Genomic DNA, 27,089 nt, shown 5'->3' on the forward strand with positions numbered 1-27,089 from the left:
TTCTTGTATTGATTCTTTTTGTAACCTAAAAATGAAAATATTATCTTTCTATTCAACTTTATTACTTCTAAAAAATGAATTAATACTTATTTAAACTTTTAACTTCACTAAACTTAATTTGCTTATAAATTACCGTTCCAAATAGTAATTTGACTCAGATTTAATTTGTGTAAGGGTAATTGTTAATTGATTTATAAATGACTTTATAAAAACTATTTGCAATCATTCAAATATATTTCACGGTTTAAATACGATCATAGATACATATTTGCAAATATTAAATCATCTATGGCAGGTGTTATATATTAAAGAAGGCAGAATTAGACATATGTGGGTAAAGGTGCAGGAGGAGGACCATAGGCTGGAGGAGGAGGTGGAGGAAGCTCAGTGACTACGTCAGCAACAAATCCGCTTTCCCCTTCAACAGTGTAGGAAACTGTCATGATCACACCATCAGCACGCAGGACCTTGTATTGACCAGAGATGGCTCCATACTTAGATTCTTCTTCGGCACTGAAGTCATTGCCAGATTCTGCATCAAGAACAGCGTAGTTGTATGCATAAGGAGGAGGTGGGGGAGGGGGAGGAGGTGGTGGCGGTGCTCCGTAGGAAGCAGGTGCTGATGGAGCTCCTTGAGCAATAGCAAAAGCGATACAAAGAATAGCTAATTTTCCAATCATTTTTCCTTGAATTGTGGGTAGTCTTGTTGTTGACAATGTATTGATGTAGAGTATGAAACAATTGTTTCATTTTATAGTTAAGTCATTAGTTATCAAAATTTGATTCATATATTCAACAGGTTTTTATCGCTCCTTTGTTACGGATATTTGTCTTTCTTTTTTTTTTTTTTTTTTTGAAAAGGCGTTTGCATTTTGCATTCATATTCATAAAAAAATGATTACATTCTTTATGTGTCAATAAAAAAATTATTGGAGAAAGCACAAGAATCATTTTTTTTAAACAGAGTAATTGGTCAAATGATTTTATTTAAATTTAAATCATATCACAAATTATATTTATTTATCTTTCTAGAATTTTAGATTAAAAAGAAGTATGTTTCATCTTCTTAATTATGCAAATAATGTAGTTTAAGAAATATTGGATAGTAAACCTAGAACAATCCAAAGGGTTATTTCAAATAATTTTGAAGTGAATCTAAAGTATTGACATTCTGTGCTTTAAATGGAATGAGTTTGATGGCAATATAACAAATATATTACCAATTACAACTATACATATGTATAATTGCAGATTGGACATCATAAAAAACAATTTATTTTTATTGAAAGTTAAATCTGCTACTAGAAGCTGTATAGAAATTCCTGATTTAGGCCAACGTATTTCTGTGATGGAACCATCAACCTTACCAACAGTTGGTAAAGTTTTGAAATATTTTCATTATTTAAAATATGTTTTAGTACACTATAATCAAATACCAGAGAAGGAAAATTTAGATATGAATCTAGCTAGAGTCGCTACAATGAACATTACATTTTAGTAAGAGATTCTAGTACAATCTATAGGATATTTACATTCAACTATAATAAATAATTAAACCAATATTCTGTTTACCTTATTAGTTATCTGCGGTTTTAAGCAGATCAGTGTGGACAAACCCCCTCAAGAACACTTCATGAGAATCTGATCAGGTACGACAGAAGCATAATGCTCAATTAACAACAACACTGATGCAAAATGTCACTATTGTCATGCAATCTACCTATGGGAATGCTACCTGGACCCATCGACATATTCATTACCCCAAAAATCAAATTTGAAGTGGATGATGCCACATGACATCATCCATAGTTCAATGGTAAAATTTATAGGGTTAGACAGAGAAATAAACTTTCATTAGAAAGGGCCTCTGCAAATAAAAGTGCGGTGGATTAGGTTTTATTTGCCCAAAATGAGTACACATTAGATGGTGCAAAAATATGAAATACGGAAGATGTTACGAGAATATTTCAGTCTCAATTCTAGAGATGTTTGGTTTTTGTATTTCTAAATAATTTAGAAGGTTGTTTATTGGGCTTATTTTATTTTTTAAATCTGTTCCGTTAATAATTTTCGAAATAATGTAAATGTTTTCTTCAAGGCTTAAATTAAAAATTAAATTTACCTTCCCCAATTGGACACTGTGTTCAAATCTTTGGTACTCAAATTTACCAAAATAATTTATTTAAGTGGTTCTTAAGAAACTTTATCGAGGAAAAGGAGTGCTCCAAAGGTCTTAAAATGTTCCTTTTCATAAAAAAAAAAGACAATAAAAAATTTGAACATAATCTTGAAACATTTTACACTTACCCAAATTATATATATCTATTGATTTTTGAATGAAGCTGGCATATTTTCATTCAATAATATAGTTACAAAAATATAAATATTTCAGATGAGAATTTGATATTAAAAAATATTTTTACAACTTCTCTTCTAATTCACAGAGTCCCTAAGTTATTGTGATTTTAATGGGTGTTGTGAATAGCTATAACCTAATTTTTTTTTGGGTCTTTTTTTAATAATATATATATATATATTATACAAAATGCATCATACATACAAGATCAAAAAATTTTGTACCTTATATAAAATAAATGGTCAGTTAAAAGAGGGCATTTTTAAAGATTTAATTACTTGTGTACTATAAAATTAAAATTGATCTGAGCATATTTTTAATAAACTAATCTGTAAAACGACTTCCTATTTCCTAAAGTTACGTCATATTTATCTCACATAACCCAGGGGTGTACAAACTAACATCTCATATTGTAAGATATAGCCCTGATAATAGTGGAAGATCAGTCAAAAATGTTTATTATATTATGTAAAATAGGGTTCGAATGAAATAAGTATGTGTTTGGATAAGATTTGTCTTGTCTTTGCTGAAAATAAAATAAAATGCAGGCTATTCACCAGGTGTCAAAAAGTGGATACAAAAAATACTGCATACAAATGGTAAAATGATTGTAGAATGCCGTGATAATAACTGATACATGTATCTTGATTTAGTCAGCCTCTGAAAATGGAAAGATTTGTCTTATAAAAATAAAATAAAATAGCAATAGCTATTCACTGGAAGTCAAAAATAATCAGTCGTTATTTTATACTAGTAAAATGATTGCAGTAGGCTTTATGACCAATATATGTTAGATAAATACGTAAAACCTATATAGAAACGTTTTTGACTTACGGAGCAGGAATATGGGCATTGTTAATAATATGGCATAAGATTCAGTTTGAGAAGAAAAAACAGTTGAACAATTTTGTTTTGTTTTGTAGTGTAATAAAATCTACTCCCTTTAGATCTATGGAAGTCTTGATTTATGTAGAACCTATACAACAAAGCATAAAAGGACGATCAATAGCAACCCATAGGAGAAAAGAGGAAGTTATTCGAATAATCTGAAATTCTACAAATAAAGAAAAAGGGGCTTGGCTAATGAAGGAAGAGTTGAAATCAATGTTAAATATTTTTATAACACCATTAAAGAGAAAAATTAATATAATTTTTACTTGTTAAATATAAGCAAGTAGGAACAATTAATTCAAAATTTTTTAACACTTATACAGATGCCTCAAAAATCGATTTGGTTTATGAAATATGACGGTACTTGTATTTTGGAAAACTGTGGTAACATACAGTTATCCAAACGGAACTGGAGTTTTTTTTGGAGGCATTATGTGCTCTCTATCATTTGAAAAAGTTAGTTCCTATGGCCATCAAAATATTTTTTTGCCATTACAATTCTAAAGAGAATCTAGTTATAGATCAAGAATGCACTCAATAAACATTGAATGAGGGAAGTCGTTTTCATGGTTATTTGATTATAGTTGTTAGTTTGTCTATGAATGACATATGAACCACACCCATGCTTTTCGTGACGTATAAGCTCTGGAGTACATAATGTTGCCCTCCTTACTTTAATGAACAAATACCTGTAATTGTTTTCTTTTTTCTTGTATCCTTTTTTTTAAATGTTTGATGGGTAGACATGGGGTATCCCCTTTTTTATGTCTGGTTATTATAAGAACCGCGCCCAGGCGTAGTTGTTGTAAATTCCCTTCCTCGTATGCATTTGATTTGTGTTCTGTAATTACTGCATTTATGTGTTATTTTTTAAATATATTATTTTCATATTAAAGGTTATCTTTAGGGATTATCACGGGAATGTTAAACATAGTGCATTTAAAAAAAAATTGTAGGAATTTTCTTATTTATAATCTTCTTCTGTGCAAAAATATATCTTCTTATTGTCCGTACATATTGGAATAAATCATTCGGCTTATAAAGACGTGGGAGACATATATATACTAGTAAAGGATAACTGAAGAAGAGCGTAATATAACGGAATAGAAACAAAGAATGAAGGTAGAGGAAAGGAGACAGAGAGGGATGTAGAAAAATACAGAGGGAGAAAAGAAGTTTGGAGATATAGAGAGGTTGAGAGATATAGAATGAGATAAGGAAAATAAGGTCTGATTTTGATCAAAAATTGGCGATAATTGGCAATACAAATACGGTTGAGACCAAAAATATTCGTAACCTTTCAATATTTGCCAAATCTATTTTGAAAATTGTTTTTAATTTTATTTTTAGGAATGTATTTAATAATAAGTACATCAATATAACATTTTTTAGAAAGGGAATTAAAAGGAATTTACCCTTTTCCATTTTTATTATATTATTTAGACCTCAAAAAAATTATTGTTTTATTTTGCCTTTCAATAATACTATAGCATTTTCCCACTGAAGCCATATGGAATAATTATCATTTCCTTTGATATGTTCCCAATGATACCATATGGCATCATTGAAAAAAAAATTGTTCAAACTTTCTTAATCATATTTTTTTATCATTTCTTTACTTAAAAAAAAAAGGATTTTATTGGCACCGTACTGGGCATCTTGCAAATCCATGGATGATTGAGTTTTAAAAATGCTATTATATACTTACAGTGCTATTTGAAGTAAATGCAGCCCGTCCAAATTTGGAACTGATCCGTAAATTTATTATCGCCTTTGACAAAAATGAGAAACTCCATCATTACTTTTTCCCATGATTGCAGCAGATCAAATTTATAAGAATAATTTTTGAATTTGTAGATCATAATCTTTACAAGATATTTGCCTATGCCTAGAAGGCATAAATTTGAATTGAACTTCACTCTTGATGACATCCAGACTCTTAAGAAATACAGCAAATTATATAGTTCCAGATCCTGCACTCAAAGATAATAACATAATTGAATTTTATTTATTTGCAAAAAAAAAATTGGAAAAAACGAAGTTATTATTTGCAACATTCTCTTTCCATGAAAAATAATTGTGAAATTTAAGCTAATCTGTCTAGAATCTTAATTTCAAAAGACGGATTCACATAAAACTAAGAACGTTATTTTAGTTTGAAAACTCTGTAAGGGATAAAATTGCAAACGAAAGCGTATGATTCCATATAAAGGTTTAGCTTTTATTTTTATCTAATAATTCTTAACAAATCAAAGATAGTAATCATTTTTGACAGATTTAAATAATTTTGGGGATACAGTTTATCAAGTTATGACGTGAAAAAAAGAATTGATTTTTTTTTTTCAAATCTAAGTAGAAATTTGAATCCCAATAGGAGCCAATTAATTAATTAAGTAAAAAGATCAGTTAGTTTAAAAAAATATATTTGTCATTAAATTATTTATTTAACTTAAAAATGTATTTAAACATATTAAGATAGGTTTATTCTGTAAATATGTTTTCTTATTAATGTATTTCAGAATAAAAATATTCTCTTTCGATTCGACTTCATTATTTCTAAAAAATTAAATAATACTTGGATGAGTTTAAACTTTTAACTTTACTTCCAAAGCTAATTTGATGTAAAGAACCTTTCCAAATTGTAGTATTACTCAGATTTAATTTTGTGTAAGGGTAATTATTAATTGATTTATAAATTTGAGTAAGACTTTATAAAAACTATTTACAATTATTCAAATTTATTTCATGGTTTAAATGCGATCATAAAATGCGATCATATTTGCAAATACTAAATCAACAAGAAGTTCATCTATGGGAGACGTTATAGCTTAAAGATGACGGAATTAGGCTTATGTGGATAATGGTGGAGGAGGAGGACCATAGGCTGGAGGAGGAGGAATCTCAGTGACTACGTCAGCAACAAATCCACTTTCACCTTCAACAGTTTCGGAAACAGTCATGATCACACCATCAGCACGCAAAACCTTGTATTGATCAGAGATGGCACCATACTTAGATTTTTCTTCGGCACTAAAGTCATTTCAGATTTTACATCAAAAACAGCGTAGTTGTATGCATAAGGAGGACGTAGATTGTATATAGTGCTTTATGATTTAAATCATATAACACATTTTGATCTAGGAAATAACCATTTGCTGCAATATTTATAAAATAAACAGCTCGCAGAAAAATTAGATGCTGACCACCGGACTATACGCTATACGCCAAAAACACCCAAAATATGAAACAAGGCAACACAATTTAATTTTCCTTGATGACAACGCACTACTGCATTACTCTATAACCGCCCACCAGCTTGTTGAATAGTACAAATGTGAACCTATTGCTCATGTGGCTAACTCACCAGATCTGGCGTCCTTCGATTATCACTTGTTTGCATCGATGGGCCAGGCACTCAATGATTTACGCTTGAATTCACACGCTAAAGCCGAAAAATGGATGGATGGCTGGTTTGCAGGCAAAGACAATGCATTTTTAGAAAAGGCATCGATAAATTTCCTGAAAGATGAAAAAATGTGTGGCTAACGGAGGTACATACTCTGAAAATTAAATTTGTACCATTTGTACTGAACAAATAACTGTCCATTAGCATATTCACTTTTCTTGTTGTCAAGTTGCCACATAATGAGAGTGTCTTGTATGTCTCCATTTGCTCTCTCATATGATTCCTGAGTTTGTGGGTGATAGGAATTTCTATGTAGATTTATAATGGATTTCTAAGATACTATAAGGGATTCTTGATACCCGGGATAGCGGCAGCGATAGATTTTGATCACCCTTGTGGACCGGCTTGTATTATAATATATTCGAAGGGGTCCTTAATACTCAGGATAGTGTTTACAATAGGTTTCGATCCACCTTAGGGACCAGTTGTCCACCTGCACAGGCTGTTGGCTGAGGTATATTTTGTAAAATAAAAATTCTCTTATGACCATTTTCTTAACAAAGTGATCAAGTCTGATTTATCAGGGATGTTAATATAATGGGCTGCATTATTTCTTGAAATATTTTAATGGGGCCCAGAAACTATCCTGTTAAATTTCATGAAAAAAGGATAGATAAAAACCTTTTTAATACAAATTTATTTCAATTTTAGACCAAATATAACTTAAAGCCAAATCTAATTTTTTAAAGGTAATACTACTAAAAAGCTAGTCTGGCAACTCTGTTAAAGTCTCAGAAAATAGGAACCACTGTCAATCTTTTTTAATGTGTGTACGTATTATGAGAGTTCTAAGGAATTTGCTGATGTTGCGACAATATTGTTAAAATATACTATTTGAAGTGAGAATGGGTAATGCACCTCACCTAAACATTAGGCAGGCCAAAATTCAGCCCATGCCCCACAGGTTGGTAAGATTATCAAATTGCTAGCAATGAAATTATATCTTAATCAAATCCTTAATGAACAGAATATAAAGATGCCTATGCATGTATAAGGTTGAATTTAAATTTTAATACGGTTATTTTTATGTTGTTATTTTAGGTCTTACATAATTAATGTTATAGTTTTCAGAAACTAGTTTACAACTCCTATTCGTTCCAACCCATCAATTTACTTTTGAAATAAGTTTGGCAGGATCTTAAATATATTTTGCAAAGTAACATGTACTACGACTTTGAGGTGTAGTATATTTTTAATGGAGTAACCAAATTATATAAATAAATGAATAATTATTTTTAATGGATACTAGTCCGTCGTTATATCACAAACTGAAAGGATGTCTTTTTAAAAAGCTATGGCATGTTGTGTGAGCCTAGGAGTTATTATAATAATGTTACGAGTATAATTCCTCCTCTTTTGACTGATTTTTCCAATATTGAACAAAATTAAACTTTTTTGACAAGAAAATACAACATTTAGCGAAAAATATTTTCTTCTTATGAGGACGAGCCAAGTATTCAAGATTTCTTCTAATATATCTTCTTCAAACTCCAGATCTTGATATTCTTCTGCAATAGGAATAATATTACACTCTATCCAAAATGATCAAGGTTGGTCTCTACAAGAATATACCTCAATAACCTAAAGGGTTTCCTAAATATGTATATGATTTTCTAGAATTCTTTATAATATAAAATATCTTTTTAATAATTGCGTCAATATGACCTGTAAAACAATCTTTCTACACACGTGCATTTCAGAAAAAATAAAATAGTAAAAAGGATTTTTTTCTAAGGTTAATGTCTATTTAGGAAAATTCAAGATATTTGCAGGCTAAAAAATGTCAATAAGAGGTATTTTTCTTAGATTTAAGAAGGAAAACGGGTAATTTTGATCCAGTTTTTAAACCTCTCAAAGCAATGGGATTTAGCCAAACAAAAAGAAAGATCAACGTAAGATTGGACAAGCATTTGACTCGATTCTGTAGCATTTTTTTTATTTTTTTTCAAAGAGTAACTTTAAAATCAATTTACCTGGTTGCTCAGGTAAAACTGGATGAAATTTAACTGTATCCTTGTCATAAAAGGAAGCAAATAAAGGTTTGAAATTTTATTTAAAAGTTATAACTATACAAAAGAAAATAATTATTCAATGTTTCTGCCATCTTCTCCAATCATTCTTTCGATTCTATGCCTTGGCATTTAAGACGTCTGCGAGGCAGACTTTGTCCCCCTATTTAAAGATCCAGGGCTTCAAGGAGTCGATACTGCTGTGTGAATTCCCAAAGATCTTCCTCTCTAACTCCCCTTAAAGAAGTAATCCATGGGATTCATATAGGGGTAGTTAAAGGGTCAGGTGTTGGGGTCCACAAATTGCACCTTCTCTTCTTTTAACAAGTTTTGAGTCTTGCAGACCTTGTGAGAGGGGTCAAGCGGTAGGAAACGTTGTAGACGGTGCTGTTTGGGTACCATAGTATATTGTTGATTTAATCCTGGCTGCGTCGGCGCTACCAAGTTACATGATAGTGTTCTTCCAGGTATCCTCTCTTGTAAATACTCGTTTTGAATGAAAAGTAGCGCAATTAACATAAAAGTACAGCTGAATCTCTCACTTTAAAATTAAAATAACAAAATTCAAAGCTTTTCTCATTGTTCAGGATGTAATTAATGAGGGTCCGGATTGACTCGAACGACCCTGTATCATTAGTATAAGAAAAAAAGATTAGAGTCGAAATTATATGGTCTTGAGAGATATGAGAGGCTTAACTTGTTTATAAATCACATGGGCTGGAAAGTCCCAGGCTCCATACATAGATGGCACTATTTAAAAATGCAACCTCACTTCCAGTTTGTACCAACCTTCAAACGACAGCTCACAAAATTTCAAGACAATCTGTTCTTAACTATTCTTTAGTTTGTGAGTTATTGTGCTTAGTGAAATAATACTTTTGTTACTCAAAAACTATTTTACACTGTTTCTTCATGATTAAAAATACCGCACAAGCTACGCAATGCTTTAAAAAGTGATGTGGGAACTCTGCTACATCAAGCGAATAAACAACAAAGTGTTTCACCCCATATCTTATATAAAACTAAATAAAATATAAAATTTTACAATTAATGGTTTCTTTTGGTGTAGGTAGATACAAAATTGAGATAATCTAATGATTTTTAACCAATTCACGTGTAATGTTCATAATGTTTGAAATCCCATATACTAACAAAAGAATGGAATAAAGGGTTTCTCATCTTCGACTTTTTAGCAATAATGTTGATAAATTTTCATGAAACAGTTTGATTACTTTATTATTAAGGAAAAATTGAAATTATTATTACTCACATGTAGCAAGTAATTTGCTATCTGCAACCTGTTTCATTAGGCAGTTATTGATACATTAGATGACGAATAGCATTGCATAACAAATTCTTGAAGAAGGATGTGCCCACTCAAGAATGTTATTAGGTTTGCATCAATGCAATTATTTTAGTTAATTGACAACATATAATGTGATTGGTCCATCTTATTCCTTTCTTCAAGAAACAACAATACTGTATGCATATATATATATACATAAATTTTCTTTTTAACGGGCCAGATTTCTTTTAAGGATTACATGATGTAATGTAAATAAAAAAATAAGTATGATGGGTCATGCACACCTGTTGCAAAGACAATAATATTACAGTTGTCTTTATTTAAATTAGACACAAGCATATATATTCTTTGAAACATTTATTTTTAAGTAAAATATTAAAAAATGAAATTTATATGGAAGAAAAAGTATTTGACTACATTTAATCATAATTATATTTTTTGTACCAATATGTGTTTTTTTCCAAGATTATGTTTTTTAATTTGCCAGATTATTAATAGTCATACAAGCCCTAAAGACAAGAATTGGATCTGTTAAAGGTCTTGAAGGTCATTTTTGTGTTTAAGACGTACAATAACAATAATAAACGTTACTTCAGAATAAGAAAACCTGAATTTCGTAAACTAATTATTGTAATTATAGTAACTATCGTTTGAGTGTACGTCAATGATATACCCCAAAGAAGAGAGAATAAGCAATATTATACAGTTTTTCTTCGATAAAGGCGAAAACTTAAGCCAGGCTACTGAAAATTAAATGGTTTTTATGGTCTTAACAGTCTAGCAGCCAAAAATTACACAATTTCGGGTTCGTCAATTTTCTTACGGTAAAATTGATGTAGAAGATACACCACACCCTGCAATGTAAATTGTCGAAAATGTGGATAAAATAATTGAAACAGTCAAGTCCTACTGTCCTGTATCTACTGATCTGATTGCCAAGGAGATAAAAATGAATGATTTTTTTGAAACTATTTGACAGTATTGAGTTTATTCCGATATTTCATACAAGCTGGTTCTTGCCAATTTCAATACTGATTCTGATGCATCAGTAAACTCGTACTTAAATTATGGTAGCTTTAAAATTTGTCTACTTATGCTTTGTTCATTTTTTGACTCTCATTAATGTTAGACATGGTACTTTTCTAGTCATTTTTTTATCATAGATTTTTGCATAAGTGAAAATAATTTACTTGCTTGTTTTTTAATTAATTATTGTTTCAACCGTCTGTTATCCCCTTATCTTAAAGTGCTTTAGGTAAGACTAAATAAAAATTGGTCATTCCTTTTTTTCAATATAGAAAGAAATTCATAAGTTTCACAATATTTACTATTTACTAACAGTGTCCTGCTCAAAACACAATTTCCAGTAAAATGAGGGACCTCATATGGACAATTTCATATTGCTCAGTCCATTGCTTCATCCTATTCTATTACATGTTCAGTTTTCTTCATTTAAGTTTAACAACCACTGATTCTTATAAATTTTTACAATAGTTTAAAAACTTTTAGTTATAGGTAATAATTTAAACATAACATTTTGGATTGTATGTATAAATTATTCTAAAGTTACTTGACAACAAGTCCTTTGTTTGTGAGCAATTCATGAAAAAGGAAGAGTTTATAAATTGTAAAATTCATTATTCAAGTACTACATTTATCTTTTGGTCGAAATATGTACAACACTTAGTTTAAAAAAGATTATATAACTTCATGCAAAACTATTGCCTTCTACTCTATTTTTAAATCAGTGAAGTTATCATATATCAACCATAATTATTTCACATGATCTATTAATTAAAATATAGGGTCTTGAATAAAATTACCATTGCATATTATTGCTTAAAGGGATACAACTCTTATTGTACACATGATACTTTTTCCTTTAAATGATATTTGTTAAAATACAAAAGCATTTCCATAGTGCATCAAATCAGTTTAATATATTTTCATTAGCTGTGGCTAAACAGCACAATTATTACTGGAATAACCTTTGTACAAATTTACAAAGGTTGGTAAAAGTTTTATAAAAGTTGATTTATGAAACAAAATTACCATTTTTTTAAAGGGAAATTTCAAATTTTGTATTATTTTTTTTTTTAAATTTTGAATCATGTTTTTTTTCATCAAAATAATTACAAAAATTCACTTTTATTGATTTATATTTGTATGTTGTCAATAAATACTTAATGAATTTATAACAAAAAAAAAATTTTTTTAATTAAATAAAATAAGATAAACATGACTTTATTTTTTGACATTAAATTTTTCAAGGTACCTAAGTATAATAGTGAATGAGGTAACTCTGTGTCAACCAACATAAGTATTTACATCCTATATTTTCGAAGGTTTCGATTTTTCTAAAGGGCGATTCCCCTTAGTAAATAAGTACTAGGAGAAAATACCCCTTTCTTCTGAAAAATATGTTACGGTGATAGACCTGAAAAGGGAGCTTATCCTACGGAAAACGTTCCTATTCATTGCATAGTATGTTCATGTTCGAATCGGTTTCAAAAAGTCCGTCTAATGTTCATTATTAAATAAAGAATTTCGAATGAGGGATCTGAATAGTAACAATCTGTGATGATAGCCAATAGAGTTCAACTAAGGGATCGGAGATAATAATAAATTTGCCAAAGTGGATATAGATGATTCCTTCATATGTTACCTGTATAGGTAAATATCCTCTAAATAATGAGTCAATTGAATATTAATTGTCTTCTCATTCTCATATGCCTAGAGTTTGTCAAGAGAGTTTCAGTTGCCCTTTTAAACTTGGATGGAAATTATGTTGAAGAGGGCCTTCCTTCAAGTTATCATTCAGAATGAAAGCTTACAGTTTGGAACTCGAGTCAAGATGAATTCACAGTATCCATGCATGTCATTAATTTATGTCACATATGTTTCCCCCTTTTACTTTGTTTTTCTTATTGCTATTATGAATATAGACTGGATGCACCAATGAATATTAATACGATCTGGAGGAGCATTTTCAATCTTTTCCCCAGACATTTCCTCTTTTTACGCCCTGCTTGGGACTAAGAAACATCTCCTTGTACAAGTTGAAACTTAATTACAGAAAATGAAACATATTAACGTCATAGTATAGCTACTTTGTTATATAGCTTTAGATTACCTCAAAGATAAAAATCACGTGTCGAAACGAAAACCACGTGATCAATATTTTTAGTAAACAGCGTTGTTAGAGTTTTTTGTCCGCATTAACAAAGACTGAATTCATCTTGTAAACTGAAATAGTAAGGGAAGAAAACGGAGGAATGAGAAAAAAGTGATATAGTGACGTCACTTGTGATATTATCATAAGTACATCTTGCGTGGGGAAAAGGAAACAAGTAATAGAAGGAATCCATTTAGCCAATAGGGCGTTTGGCCATTTTTTAACAATGACAAGATTAATGAATGCAGTTATCTACATAAATATGAAAATAGTTTGATTTTGTCATCTATAAATTATACAGAATATGAAGATTATATATTTACCGGTTTACTCTTCATTATTTATACACAATACCAACTCATAAAAAGTGGATTATTCTAAATTATTAGATTATAGCCAAAGCATTAGTGAACGGGGCTCAATTTTGCACCACTCGAAAATCTTGAATGAGAGTGGAAGATCGCTCGCAATTTTAGAAAATTGATAAATTGCTCCAATTTTAGCTCATTTATTTATATTTGTATTACTTTTACTGTTTTTACCTCTTATGAGATAACATCAAAAAACTTAGTATTTAAAGAATAATTTTAAAGACTTTGAGAAAAGACTTTTGAAGTTATGTCATAAGATAAGGTGGAATTTTTTTTTCCATCCTATATCTGTTGCTCTCTGCTGTCTCCTGTTGTCAAGTTTGCATCTCATGCTGATGCCCACTCTAAGTGAACTCAGACATAAGTTCCCTCAAAGACATCACCAGCTATTCGGGAGTGGAAATTATGTGGGAAGATACATTTTTTTTTTGTAACTGAATTTTCTAGAAGGAAAAACGATTTTCTCATATTTTTATGACATAAATTGACATAACATCGAAAAATGCCACGCAAAAACGTCAGAAATCTGTGTTCAAGCTCAAGCCAATTATCTGGCTGAACTAGATTATATTGCAGGAAACATTGTAAATACATTTAAACATATTTTAATTAAACCAAATATATACATTATTAATGCAAATAATATATGTGTTGTCACATTACGTATGATACACTTCAACTTGGATATATTGAAAAATGAACCATGAATATACATTATGTTGCATCTAAGAAACATTGTGGTAAGTAACATTAGAGTAAAAGAAGAAAAACAAGTATGTTGTTACATCACCCAAATCAATGACTTTAATATTTATGTAAGTGTATGAGAACCACTATAAAAATAAAAGAGTTTCCACAAATTGCCATCATTTTCAAGTAGGCGTTAGACCCATTCACATCTACAACAAAAATGTGTTCAAAAGTAATTCTTATTTTCGCCCTCGTTGCATGTGCATATGGAGATCAACCGCCAGCAGGTTATGGTGCTCCAGCCCCTGCCCCACCACCTCCTCCACCACCTGCTCCAATCCCACCATATGCCTACAACTACGCTGTTCTTGATGCCGAATCTGGAAACGACTTCAGCGCTGAAGAAGAAGCTAAGCATGGAGCTGTCTCTGGTCAATACAAGGTCTTGCGTGCTGATGGCAAAATCATGACTGTTTCCTACACTGTGGAAGGAGACAGTGGATTTGTTGCTGACGTAGTGACTGAGCTTCCTCCACCTCCTCCTCCAGCATATGGTGCCCCTCCAGCTCCATTGCCCTCTTATGTTTAAATTCCTTCTGACTACATTATTTTATCAGCAAAATCGATTAATAAAGTTAAAATAAAGAAAACACATATCATATCTTAATTGTAATTTATCGACTAAATTTGATTATTGTTAAACTTTGGTTCAATAAACTACGATGTGAATAATTGTTTTGTTGTTCATTTATTTATGATATGAAAAGTTTACCTATGTTCTAAAATCTATTTTTCATGGTGTTGTAAAGAAATGGTTACATTAAAGGTGGAGGAAATATAGAAAATACACAATATATGAAATATTTTATTTACTCTGAATGAAGTTATTCTTTATTAGGTCCATTATTTGCAAAAACGATTTCGATTATAAAGTTCCGAATACCTTCATTCCCCATGGTAATGCTCATTCGAATAAAAAAATAAGATATAAAACTGCAGCAGATTTTATGTGTTGTGATTGGGATAAATGTGGAGAAAAAAGGTCCAAGGGGAAAAAACCTAATTGAGGGTCATTTGTCGCCTCGATGTTTTAAAAATCGCCAATTTTTTCAAAAAAAAAGTGAATTTTTTCTTTATTTAAAAACTGGACCTCAAATAATGCAAAAAAGGATTTTATTTCGATGATTAAATGTTAAATTACTTAAAGAAAAGGACCCCAGTCCTACGATTATTATAGGGCTTTTGATATCATATCCCATTGTCATATTATAAGGACCCTGAAAGAAATATGAATTTGTTGGATCCCAATACGAATGGTAGGATATATGTAAATTTCTAGAAGGAATATCATAGGTTTTGTAAAAATAAAACTTGATATGCTTCTGGGAGCGGATGCAAACAATCCGCCTTCGAATAAGTACAGATCTTCTAATACAAGATATTGAAGGATTTATAAAAATAATACTACAAGATCTGACCCTGGAACAACAAAAAAAAATATTCAAGATGTCAAAAATGTGTTCAAGCTCAAGCCAATATTTTGCTGAACTAGATTATATTGCAGGAAACATTGTAAATACATTTAATCATATATTTTGTAATTAAAAACCAAATATATACATTATTAATGCAAATACTATATGTGTTGTCACATTACGTATGATACACTTCAACTTGGATATATTGAAAAAGTATGAAATAAACCATGAATATACATTATGTTGCATCTAAGAAACATTGTGGTAAGTAAGATTAGAGTAAAAAAGAAAAACCAGTATGTTGTTACATCAACCAAATCAATTACTTCAATATGTAAGTGTATGAGAACCACTATAAAAATAAAAGAGTTTCCACAAATTGCCAGCATATTCAAATAGGCGTTAGACCCATTCACATCCACAACAAAAATGTGTTTAAAAGTAATTCTTATTTTCGCCCTCATTGCATGTGCATATGGAGATCAACCTCCAGCAGGCTATGGTGCTCCAGCCCCTCCCCTACCACCTCCTCCTCCTCCACCACCTGCTCCAATCCCACCATATGCCTACAACTACGCTGTTCTTGATGCCGAATCTGGAAACGACTTCAGCGCTGAAGAAGAAGCTAAGCATGGAGCTGTCTCTGGACAATACAAGGTTTTGCGTGCTGATGGCAAAATCATGACTGTTTCCTACACTGTAGAAGGAGACAGTGGATTTGTTGCCGACGTTGTGACCGAGCTTCCTCCACCTCCTCCTCCAGCATATGGTGCCCCTCCAGCTCCATTGCCCTCTTATGTTTAAATTCCTTCTGACTACATTATTTTATCAGCAAAATCGATTAATAAAGTTAAAATAAAGAAAACACAAATCATATCTTAATTGTAATTTATCGACTAAATTTAGATGTATTGTTAAACTTTGGTTCAATAAACTACTATGTGCATAATTGTTTTGTTGTTCATTTATTTATGATATGAAAAGTTTACCTTTGTTCTAAAATCTATTTTTATGGTGTTGTAAAGAAAAAATGATTACATTAAAGGTTTAGCAAAAAACGATTTCGAACTATAAAGTTCAGAATACCTTTATTCCCCATTGTAATGCTCAATCTAAATGAAAAAAATGCAGTTTAAAACTGTAGATTTGATGTGTTGTGATTGGGATAAATTAGGAGAAAAAAGCTCTGAGGGAAAAAATCAACCTAATTGAGGGTTATCTGTCAGAATATGAAATATTGTAGGCAATAAACTGTAATGCCAAAAAACAATACTCATAACGACCTCCAGGGATTTAATTTTGAATTTTGTAAGAAATATATTCTATGTGATTTTGGCAATGATTTTTTTATTGTTTTACAAAGAGGTTTCTACAAGAAGGTCATTTGTTTTACTATGCAGCTGATAGATCGTTTCATAAAATTATTACCCCTAAGAAGAGAAAGGATTAGTGATAAATAATTAACTGATTACCACTGACACATCAGAACTGCAACATATACATTAGGAAGTTTCTCATTTTTTATTTTGTTAAAATGTCCGAGTCGTCGGGTAGAAATCCGTTCCTTTTGATAAAAAAATACAATTAGTAAAGGTTGACCAAATTAAACAATATTTAGATGAAGCCTTAACAGCCTCAAAGTTTTGAAAATTACAAATTTTTTCAAAAAAAAAGTGACTTTTCCTTTATTTGAAAAAATTGTACCTCAAATAATGTCAAAAGGGATTTTATTTAGATGATTAAATGTTAAATTACTTAAATAAAATGACCCCAGTCCAATGATTATTATAGGGCTTTTGATACCATATCCCATTGGCATAATATAAGGACCCTGAAAGAAATAATATTTCGTTGGATCCCAATTAATTTATGTTGATTTACTAGGATTTTGATGATTCGGCAATATTTCCTTCCTTACAAATAAGAATAAAACTACCATCAGTTAACTAATTTAAACAATATTCATGATGGCTTCGTTGTAAACATTTTCCAATTAATGGGGATCAACATTCTACAATACTTTTTAATAATTATATAAGACATTTGTAGGACTTGGGAATCAATTTTCCTTGTTATTCAAAATATAAATTGTTGTACTTCATGAAACACTTTTGTATAAAGATAGTAATATGCCTCTTAAATAACTTTATTTGAATATGTTAGATTTATGCAACATTGATTGGCAAAATCAAAAATAATATATAAATGAGCATTCAGTATGAAAGAGCTCCATGATTATACATCATCTAAGAAACTTTTTGGTAAAAAATATTATCTGGAAAAAGATGAATAACCAGTATAATGTTTAAATAAACCAATCAATCTCTTGAGAATGTATGTAAAATTGGAACCAATATAAAACTAGGTGAAATATAACAAATTGCCATCATGTTGAAATAGGTGTTATCCCCATTCAACTCAACACCAAAAAAGTGTTCACACACTATTCTTATTTATACAATCATTACTTGCGCATATGGAGAAAAACATCCGTCAGGCTATGATGCTCCAGCCTCTCCACCTCCACCATTTGCTCCAATCCCACTATATACGTACAACTACGCTGTTCTGGATGTCGAATCTGAAAACGAATTTAGTGCCAAAGAAGAAGCTAAGGATGGAACTGTCGCTGGTCAATACAAGGCATTGCGTGTAGATAGCAAAATCATGACTGTTTCCTACACTGTTGAAGGAGACAATGAATTTGTTGCTGACGTTGTGACTAAGCTTCCTCCACCTCCTCCTCCAGCATATGGTGCCCCTCCAGCTCTATTGCCATCTCTTGTTTAAATTCCTTCTGACTACATTATATTGGTCAGAAATATCGACTGAGAAAGTTAATGTAAAGAAAAAACAAGTTATATTTTTTTAATTTAACATATTTACTAAATTTAAATGTATTGTTAAACTTTGGTTCAATAAACTACTACGCGCTTATTTCTTTTGTTGTTCAGTTCCTTTTGAATTGAATAATTCATTTTTTATTATATAATTTTATGATGTTGTACAAAAATGATAACAAAAAATGATGTTGACATATTGTTGAAATATAAAAATATTGTTTTATACCTAATAGAAAGAAATTTTGTATCTTGATTCAACTCATTAATTTTAAAAGAACAATATAAAAAAATCATATTTTTCGATATTTTACAGATTTTCAAATCAAAACGCCACTATCAAGTACCTTTTTCGAACAATCGAAAGTTATTTTCATATTTCAATGAATGAAAAATAAACTAAAAAACAACCTGAAATAAAAAATTCTGAAACAGTCTTACACAGAAGAACCGTAAAGTTTCATCTTTTATCTTTTGATTGTGCAAACGCGACCAAAGTACATTTATACTTTATAGATGTTTGTGTTACTTTACTTATTAAAATGATTCATGGAGTGCATTGAAAAATGTGTGATCATCTTTATGTGTCGCTAAAATCGGGAGATTAATCCACGCTCGAGGATCGAGGAAGAATTTGAGTCCATTACATTTTACCATTTTCTAAGAATTCAACATTGGTATTATACGTATTGCTACTGCTTCTAAATTAAGTTTTAAATAAGGTATAAAAAACATTTTAGACCTGCACTAAAATAATGATTCTTCAAACGATCCAAGTTTGTTTACATATGTATGGACAATTTTCCAAAGGATGAAAGTGATTCTTTTTCTGAAATAACAGAAACTGAATCATTATGAACATATATATAAGGCTTTCTCCATAATTGTAGACGTTGTATGATACTTATTTTTTCCATTCCTCCTATTTATATTGATCTGGCTATTGTAGCGTATATGAACATACATGTACTGGTTTGAATACCTGAGAAAAGGAATAGCATTAGTGATTCTTGTTTGTCTTCTTCTTTATGTTTTAAATATATATTTTTACTGATATATCTCATAAATTTAGTTCAAAATTATTCATAAATAAACCACCAGACGCTTTTGAGCAAATTAAAGTTAGATTTTATTAACTATGTATAAAAAAATAGGTGTTTCTATAAAATATGAAGAAATTTTGTTCCTTTTCTCTAATTTCCTTTTTTATAAAAATATAAAGGAACAAAGAGATATAAATTTTTAGCTATAAATGACCAAATTAAATCTCTTTTGGGAGATGGATGTCAAACATAATAGAGAATGGTTTTAATGAAACATACAAATTAAATAATTTGAAAGATTATCCAATTATGAAAGATGCTCATTAATATTAAAGAATTAACATCATTATTTTGTAAATTATGAAACTTTCTTTTAATTAATAAATTTAGACTAACGAAAAAGTTGAACAAAACTTAAATATATATTAAGAGTTATTTGTAAGATAATGATTGAATATGCCATAAAGGAAGATGGTTTGATAATTTGAGCTTTAATCTCATGTGTTGAATTTTGTGAACTTTGATTTATTATTTTTTAAAGTTCAAGTTGATAAAATAATCATGGCATGACCTAAAACCTGGATTTATTATCTACATTAACATCTTGATATACTAAAATAACATTACAAAGGACCCCATAATTTTACATTATAATTATGAGAAGATATTACGTGTAATTTTGAGATAAGGTCCAAGTTTGCAGAATGCCTGAATTTAGTTAAATAATATATTGTTCACTGACTCTTGACAATGAAAATCAGCATTTTAATGATTTTATTTTTTTATTATGTGGTATTTTTAGGACTTTATCTTTAAGTCTAAATTGATGGCCTTGGAACATTTGCATTTTTGGCAAATATACTTATATGAATACAGGATTTGACCGGATATGCCAATGTAGGTAGCCAAACAAAGATACTTTTGTAGCAACATCTTGGCTTGCAGACTTTCTTAACATCCTATTACTTTTTCCAGCAGTTGTAGGTGTATTAAATAGTAGTCATATGATAAGCAAGGGAGTTGTTAATTGCACTAGGGAATGTATAGAAAAGATGTAAATACCTTTTGAACTGAATACACACGTGAGCCATTCCTTTTTACTTATGCAAGAATATATTTCTAAAAGGAGGACAGTGCAGTATTCATAACTTGAGGGAAACTAGAGAAATGTTGTTGATATACTGTTGAATTATATACAACTAATCTACAATAATTAATAGAAACAAATCCTGAAAAGATTTTACAGATTTTCAAATCAAACTGGGTATATCGAAGACCTTTTCTTGGACGATTGAAAGTTTTTTTTTTTTACTTTTCTTCAGGTTTGGATGAATAAAAAACAAAAAATCCTGTCATAACAAATTCCAAACTTTTCTCCTAGAAAATTAAAATCATAACATCTAAACATTTATACTCAGTTTTTGGTATTATCACACATGGAATACAAAATGGTTGATCATATCAGTCTGAAATTTACCAAATAAAGGATTAAAAAAAATAAGCATGTTGCTATAATATTTTTTGGGTCTCTGAGGTCATTAAGAGGCATTTCTAAAACCTCTACTTTCTTCTTTCTTCTATCTCTCTCTGTCTCTTCTCTTCCCCCTTTTTTTTACATCCTCTCTTTGTATCTTTTCCTCTACCTTCATTTTTTGTTTTTACTTCCCTGAATTCACCGTTGCAACGCGGGCACACTCTGCTAATATATAATTACATAAAATAAATATTTTTATAAGCAAACGATGGGATAAGCCCTCTCCCCCCAATAATGAAATCTAGCAACACCTCCGTGTGTAACAATTATAGAGGTTTTAATAATAGCAAAATCTTAAGAGGAAAATTGCATAACTTCATTTTGATTTCTGGTTTGTATTTTCATGGTACTTTTTTGGCTGTGTGAAAATATGAATAAACTCATTATAAATGAAGAATATCTTGATTTTTTAAAACAACGTAATTTAAAAACCTATAAAATTACTTATTGAACAACAAGTATTATAATTTACCTATGGTTACAACTCCCACTTTTTATACATTCCGGTATTGTTAAATGTTAAATTATCTTAAGAGTCAAACAATGGTATTTTATATTATTGCTTTTTTAAATTATATTTGGAAACTTTTAAAAGGTGTAAATATATACTCGTTGTCTTACACATGGAACATCCTTGGCTGTTACTAGGATTTTTAATTGGGGCGAGCGGAGAAAAAAAAGAAAGGGGATAATTTTAGAAAATAAATTTAATATATTTATTTCAATTCAATCAACAAATAAACTGAAAATTTAGCGTGATTTAAATTAATCTAAATCTAACAAATATGTGGCAATCTTCTTAATATAATAATCTATTATTTTTGGGATAGACTTCCAGATTACAAAACAAAAAATATTTGTATCTTTGATTTATAATTATTAGGTGAGGCTTGTTTAATTTTCATAAGCAATACTTTTAATTGGTGTATAATCAGTTTTTATTTATTTGGTCCAGTTCAGTCTTAGGACAATTCCCATCAGTCATTGGGATTTGTCGTACTTTGAACTGTCATTACTAGAACTAAATAAAAAAAAAAAAATTAAGTTCAGTGGCGTCATCGAGATCATAATTTTATAAGTTTTAGGAGTGATATGAATAACTGAACTGAACTGAGACTGAATTGGAAGGGACGGATGTCTCTGGTCATAAATAAGGATCGAGACAACACTACTCCTAATTAAATATTCAGAAGAAAAAATAATCCTTTTAAGGTATTTGTTCTTTGAAAAGACTTCGACTATTTTATATAATGGTCAAAGTAGCATTCAAAGAATAACATTTACATGATTTTTGAAGCCCCCAGATAATTATTTCTTTCTTCAATCTTTTGTATGTTAGTATAACGTTGTTTCCATGTTTTTTATAAAAACATACACAAATTTCAATATATGCACATATTAAAGGCAATCTTACAGTAAATCCTGAGGCAGCGGGACTCTTGTGCATCTAAAATTAAATATCATAAATGGTACCTTTGCAGTAATGTAATATATTTCCTCTTGATTTGGCCTGGTATAAAAATATGAAAAATCTTTTAAGCTAAAGACTCAATGTATAGTGGAAAAAATTAATGTCAATGACTTGGTACATTTTACAAACTATATGAGTACACTGGAACAAAATTTTTGGGATGTATTTAGTGATTGTTAGCAAAAGAAACATGTTCTCTTATTCGATATTCTACCATATAAATTTCTCGAGGTTCGTAACTTGGTAACCACTCTGTACTTCATCCAAAATAAGCAATAGTATATCAATCTATTAAGTTCCCTAATTATATCTCCAACTGAGGCTTTAAAGTCAACCATATCTTTTTTCTCCTATATCTGATCTAAAAAATTGATTTTTATAAATATTGACACTCTTAAAGTATTATCTGCCTATTATTTCATATCATTTTCATAAAATTAAAATAAGTATCTTTTGGCTAATTTGTCTTCTCTTAAAATTATTTCTGGGATTTCATTTGCCATTAACTCATTATTTTATTAAAAATCTCTATATACCGAATGCTATATCATTCTCTTATTTGAGTCATAAATAGATAAACTATATCCCCTAATTTTAGATTGGCGTTGAGTTTCAAGTTTATTTGCAGAGAGAGATATATTGAAATAATGAATAGAAGATCGGTATGCTCAAGAAGTTCCAACCTAAAAAGTGCTTCTTATCTACCAAAACTATTATCATTATTGTTTAATTCCTGAAGATAGAAATTCTCAGTATAAAGTAATCACAAGTGTGTGAACTAATGAAAGACGGATAACCACAGATATATTTTGTTGTGTACGTCCTTCTTTCTTTTTAATTAATTTAATTGGTTTAATTTCCATTGATTACGTATAAGTAAATTTTATATTATGACATATATCTGACCAAGGAATCTTCTTTTAAGTCCAAAACGTTAAGTATAAACAAACGGTGCACGAACCTACGCACATTGAGTTTAAAAAGAATATTTTTTTCCGAGCGCGTTATATATTACGCTATTGCGTTCCATCCAAGTCTTTGTTAGATTCAGAGTATAATGAATGATCGTCATCAGAGGAATTCCTGCCATTATATTTGCATCAAGAGACAATAATCTCATCGGTGATCAATAATAAATTGTGCTAAGTCTTCTGCTACATCAGAGCTGTTTGTGTTTTTGACAAAAGGTGTCATGGATTTTTGTTCATTAGTGGAAGATCCGATACAGAAAATGATTGACTTATGAATATATCTTTCTAGAACCGGTTCGATATCCTTTCTACTATTTCAGTACTTGTTTTTTACGTTCGACGTTGATGATTGAACAAACAAATGGATCTAGTAAAAATACTGTATGCAAATGGTAAAAATAGAATGGGTAAGCTTACATGTATCTTGATTTAGTCACCTCTGAAGATTGAATGGGAAAACGCATTTGATTACACTATCAGAAAGGCAAAAAGCCTTTATTTTATATTAATAAAATGATAAGATCTTAGCGTGCTTTAAGACCACTATATACTAAATGAATACGTAAAGCCTATGTGGAATCGTTTTTGACTTACGGGAGCAGGAATATGGGCACTTCCTAATTTTGAAATAAGATTCAGATGAAAAGAAAACAGGGTAACAATTTTGTTTTGTTTGTAGTTGTAATAAAATCTACTCCCTTTCGATCTATGAGAAGTCTTGCTCAATGTAAAACCTATAAAACAAAGCATAAACGGACGAGCAATACAACCCATATTTGGAGAAAAGAAGATGTTATTTGAATAATCTGGGCTTATAAATAAATATAGGCTCATGAAGGAAGAGTTAAAATCTATTTTAAATATTTAAAATAACATCAATAAAGAGAACTTTAGTGAAAAATTGCCATAATTTTTGACTTTTAAATAGAAGCAAACAGGAACGATTAGTTCACAGTTCCTCAACGTTTATACAGATGACTCAAAAATCGATGTCATAGTTGGTTTATTAAATATGACGGTACTTGTACTATGGAAAACTGTGGTAACATACAGTTACCCAAACTGAACTGGAGGTTTTTTTTGAGGCATTATGTGCTCTCCGTCATTTGAAAAGTTCGTTCCAATGGCCATCAAAATATTTTTTCCCATTACAATTCTAAAGAGAATCTAGTTATAGATCAAGAATGCACTCAAGAAACATTGAATGAGGGAAGTCCTTTTCATGGTGATTTGATTATAGTTGTTAGTTTGTCTATGAATGACACATGAACCACACCCATGATTTTCGTGACGTATAAGCTCTGGAGTACATAATGTTGCACTCCTTACTTTAATGAACAAATACCTGTAATTTTTTAAATGTTTGATGGGTATCCCCTTTTCTATGTCTGGTTATTATAAGAACTGCCCCTAAATTCCTTCCCAGTTTGCATTTGATTCGTGTTCTGTCATTACTGCATTTATGTTTTATTTTTTGTACATATATTATTTTCATATTAAAAGATATCTTTATTGATTATCACGGGAATGTCAAACATTGTGGATTTATATGAAAACTTGTGATTTTTTTTTGGTGATTATTCAGAATATGTTTTTAAAAAACTGTTGTTGTTTTTGTAACATTCACTTTCCAGGAAAAGCTCAACTTTTGAGATTTAGTTAACATGTGAAAGTTTTTTTTTTGTTTGAAAAATGTCAGTAATGATGTTTTGACGCCAGCAAGTGGTCTGAAGGCGCTAATTCCGGCAAATACATCACGTGAACACATTAATAAGAGTACTTTTCGCCGAGCATAGAGCTAACCCCGAAAACCTTTTTTTATTTCATTTTTGCCCGAAAATCATGCAAATTTCAAATTTGGATTCCAAATTAAAAACAAAAACAACAAACACTTAAGTTTTTATTAATACAGTAAATAAATTATTTAAGATTAGTTTTTTTTAGAGAAAGCTTATTTTTAATTGAAATAAGCTGCTTTCGCTCTCCTTCTTTCGTTCGATGGTTCTGCTTATTTCTCAAACTCTAGCCTTCTTTTATATGATTTATCAAGGACAAATTGAGAGCGAGTTTTTCATTGATCGAAGCTTTCCAAGTAGATCTGATCGGTCAATGTCGTTCCAAAGATGTACTTTTTTTTTTATATTTTTGTTAAGAACCCTTTTGTGTTGTTCATTTTTGTGATCGTCGACTCGACAACAGAAGGTACCAGCAATGAAAATCCTTGAATCTCTCTTCTTTGAAATACCCGAATACTGACACAGAATCGGTTCGAGAAATTATATTTGGATGCTTAGGTGATTGACTGAATGTGGTTGATGTTTTTTCATAACTTCTGACAGAGTAGTTTGAGCAGAAGTGTTGGTTCGATCTTGAAGGACGTCTCCAAGGCTGGATGAAAATTTGCTTGGGAAAACTAAACCTTTATTAATAATTTAATCATTGTATAAATAATTTTTTCAACTTTCTTTATTTATTTTGACAGGTACAGCTAGCAGAGAGTGCACGAGTTACCAGCGCATCGAAGGTGTTTCGGTGATTTGGAAGCTTCCTTAGCTTCAAGCAGACAAGATTCGAAATTAGATATAATTTATTGGACAGTACACTCTCCATTTTGAGATTTTCTGAGAATGGAACTACAGAAAGAAGTCCAAATTTGATATAGTATGTAGATTTCCATGATAGGTTTGCTCGTTTATCGAGAAGTTTTAGTAGACTTGTCAGTATTCTGTCCTGAGGCTCCACTGCGGCTTCTCATGTCAGTGCAGAAAGGTTGACTCCTCTGCAAGTCTCCAAGTCGTTTTTTTTTCATTATTTCATATATCAAAGCAAAGTGTATATCATAATTCATATATCAAATATATTCGAATGACCTTATATTCCGTTGCCCTAGATTATTTGCCTTGTAAGAGCCCACGTAAAAAGGTTAGGCGTGTACTTTTCAAATTGTTACTTAAATCACATTCACTGGGTCAACATTTATTTTAGAGTTTACTAATGATGAAACTCGGTGTATGGCATAATTTTGTTTTCGTTTAAGTCCTACATAATTTTTCCTACACCAATTTAGACCAATTCTTCGAGCAGATCGTAATCTCAGACCATTTACCCAAACTTCATAGTTTCAAATCATGGACCAATTTTATGGTCACAATATACAGACAAAAAAATTATTTTAAATCTAAGAACCTATTTCCCCTCCTATACTGATTTATGTGTTGTACAAATATGATTTATGCAACACATTTAAGACCATATGAATGTGTTATGGTATCCATGTTCAAAATTTTGAAAACAAATGACGTCATTAACAACTCATTTATAGAAGTTGTCAAGACTGAATTTTGAATGAGACCATTTTTTTGTGAGACAGATACAGATCAAACTTCTTTAGAGGCCCGAATTAGGATGGTCCACAATAAATCATAACGGGTTCAGACCGGTATAGAATATTCGGACAGAAATAATTTACATCTTCATCTTAATCATTG

The 27,089-nt window shown here is 30.3% G+C and overlaps 3 protein-coding genes across 3 annotated transcripts; 2 read left to right on the forward strand and 1 right to left on the reverse strand.

Annotated features, from left to right (window-relative positions):
* Positions 1–215: 215 nt before the first annotated feature.
* Positions 216–733, reverse strand: LOC121129477 (pupal cuticle protein Edg-84A). Its single transcript, XM_040725202.2, has one exon. The coding sequence runs from the start codon at positions 678–680 to the stop codon at positions 321–323; it is 360 nt and encodes a 119-aa protein (XP_040581136.1). The 5' UTR covers positions 681–733; the 3' UTR covers positions 216–320.
* Positions 734–14,427: 13,694 nt separating this feature from the next.
* Positions 14,428–14,937, forward strand: LOC121129476 (cuticle protein 7-like). Its single transcript, XM_040725201.2, has one exon. It carries the CDS (start codon positions 14,485–14,487, stop codon positions 14,851–14,853), a length of 369 nt encoding a protein of 122 aa, XP_040581135.1. The 5' UTR covers positions 14,428–14,484; the 3' UTR covers positions 14,854–14,937.
* A 1,177-nt stretch (positions 14,938–16,114) lies between these two features.
* LOC121129474 (cuticle protein 7-like) lies at positions 16,115–16,691 on the forward strand. The gene has a single exon (XM_040725198.2). It carries the CDS (start codon positions 16,172–16,174, stop codon positions 16,544–16,546), a length of 375 nt encoding a protein of 124 aa, XP_040581132.2. The 5' UTR covers positions 16,115–16,171; the 3' UTR covers positions 16,547–16,691.
* Positions 16,692–27,089: the final 10,398 nt, after the last annotated feature.

The sequence above is a fragment of the Lepeophtheirus salmonis genome, chromosome 14, assembly GCF_016086655.4.
Source record: "Lepeophtheirus salmonis chromosome 14, UVic_Lsal_1.4, whole genome shotgun sequence".
Classification (NCBI taxonomy): domain Eukaryota; kingdom Metazoa; phylum Arthropoda; class Copepoda; order Siphonostomatoida; family Caligidae; genus Lepeophtheirus; species Lepeophtheirus salmonis.

Bases quoted from the DNA above. Each gene is read 5' to 3' on its own strand.
- LOC121129477 (XM_040725202.2), bottom strand. From the start codon at position 680: ATGATTGGAAAATTAGCTATTCTTTGTATCGCTTTTGCTATTGCTCAA.
- LOC121129476 (XM_040725201.2), top strand. From the start codon at position 14,485: ATGTGTTCAAAAGTAATTCTTATTTTCGCCCTCGTTGCATGTGCATAT.
- LOC121129474 (XM_040725198.2), top strand. From the start codon at position 16,172: ATGTGTTTAAAAGTAATTCTTATTTTCGCCCTCATTGCATGTGCATAT.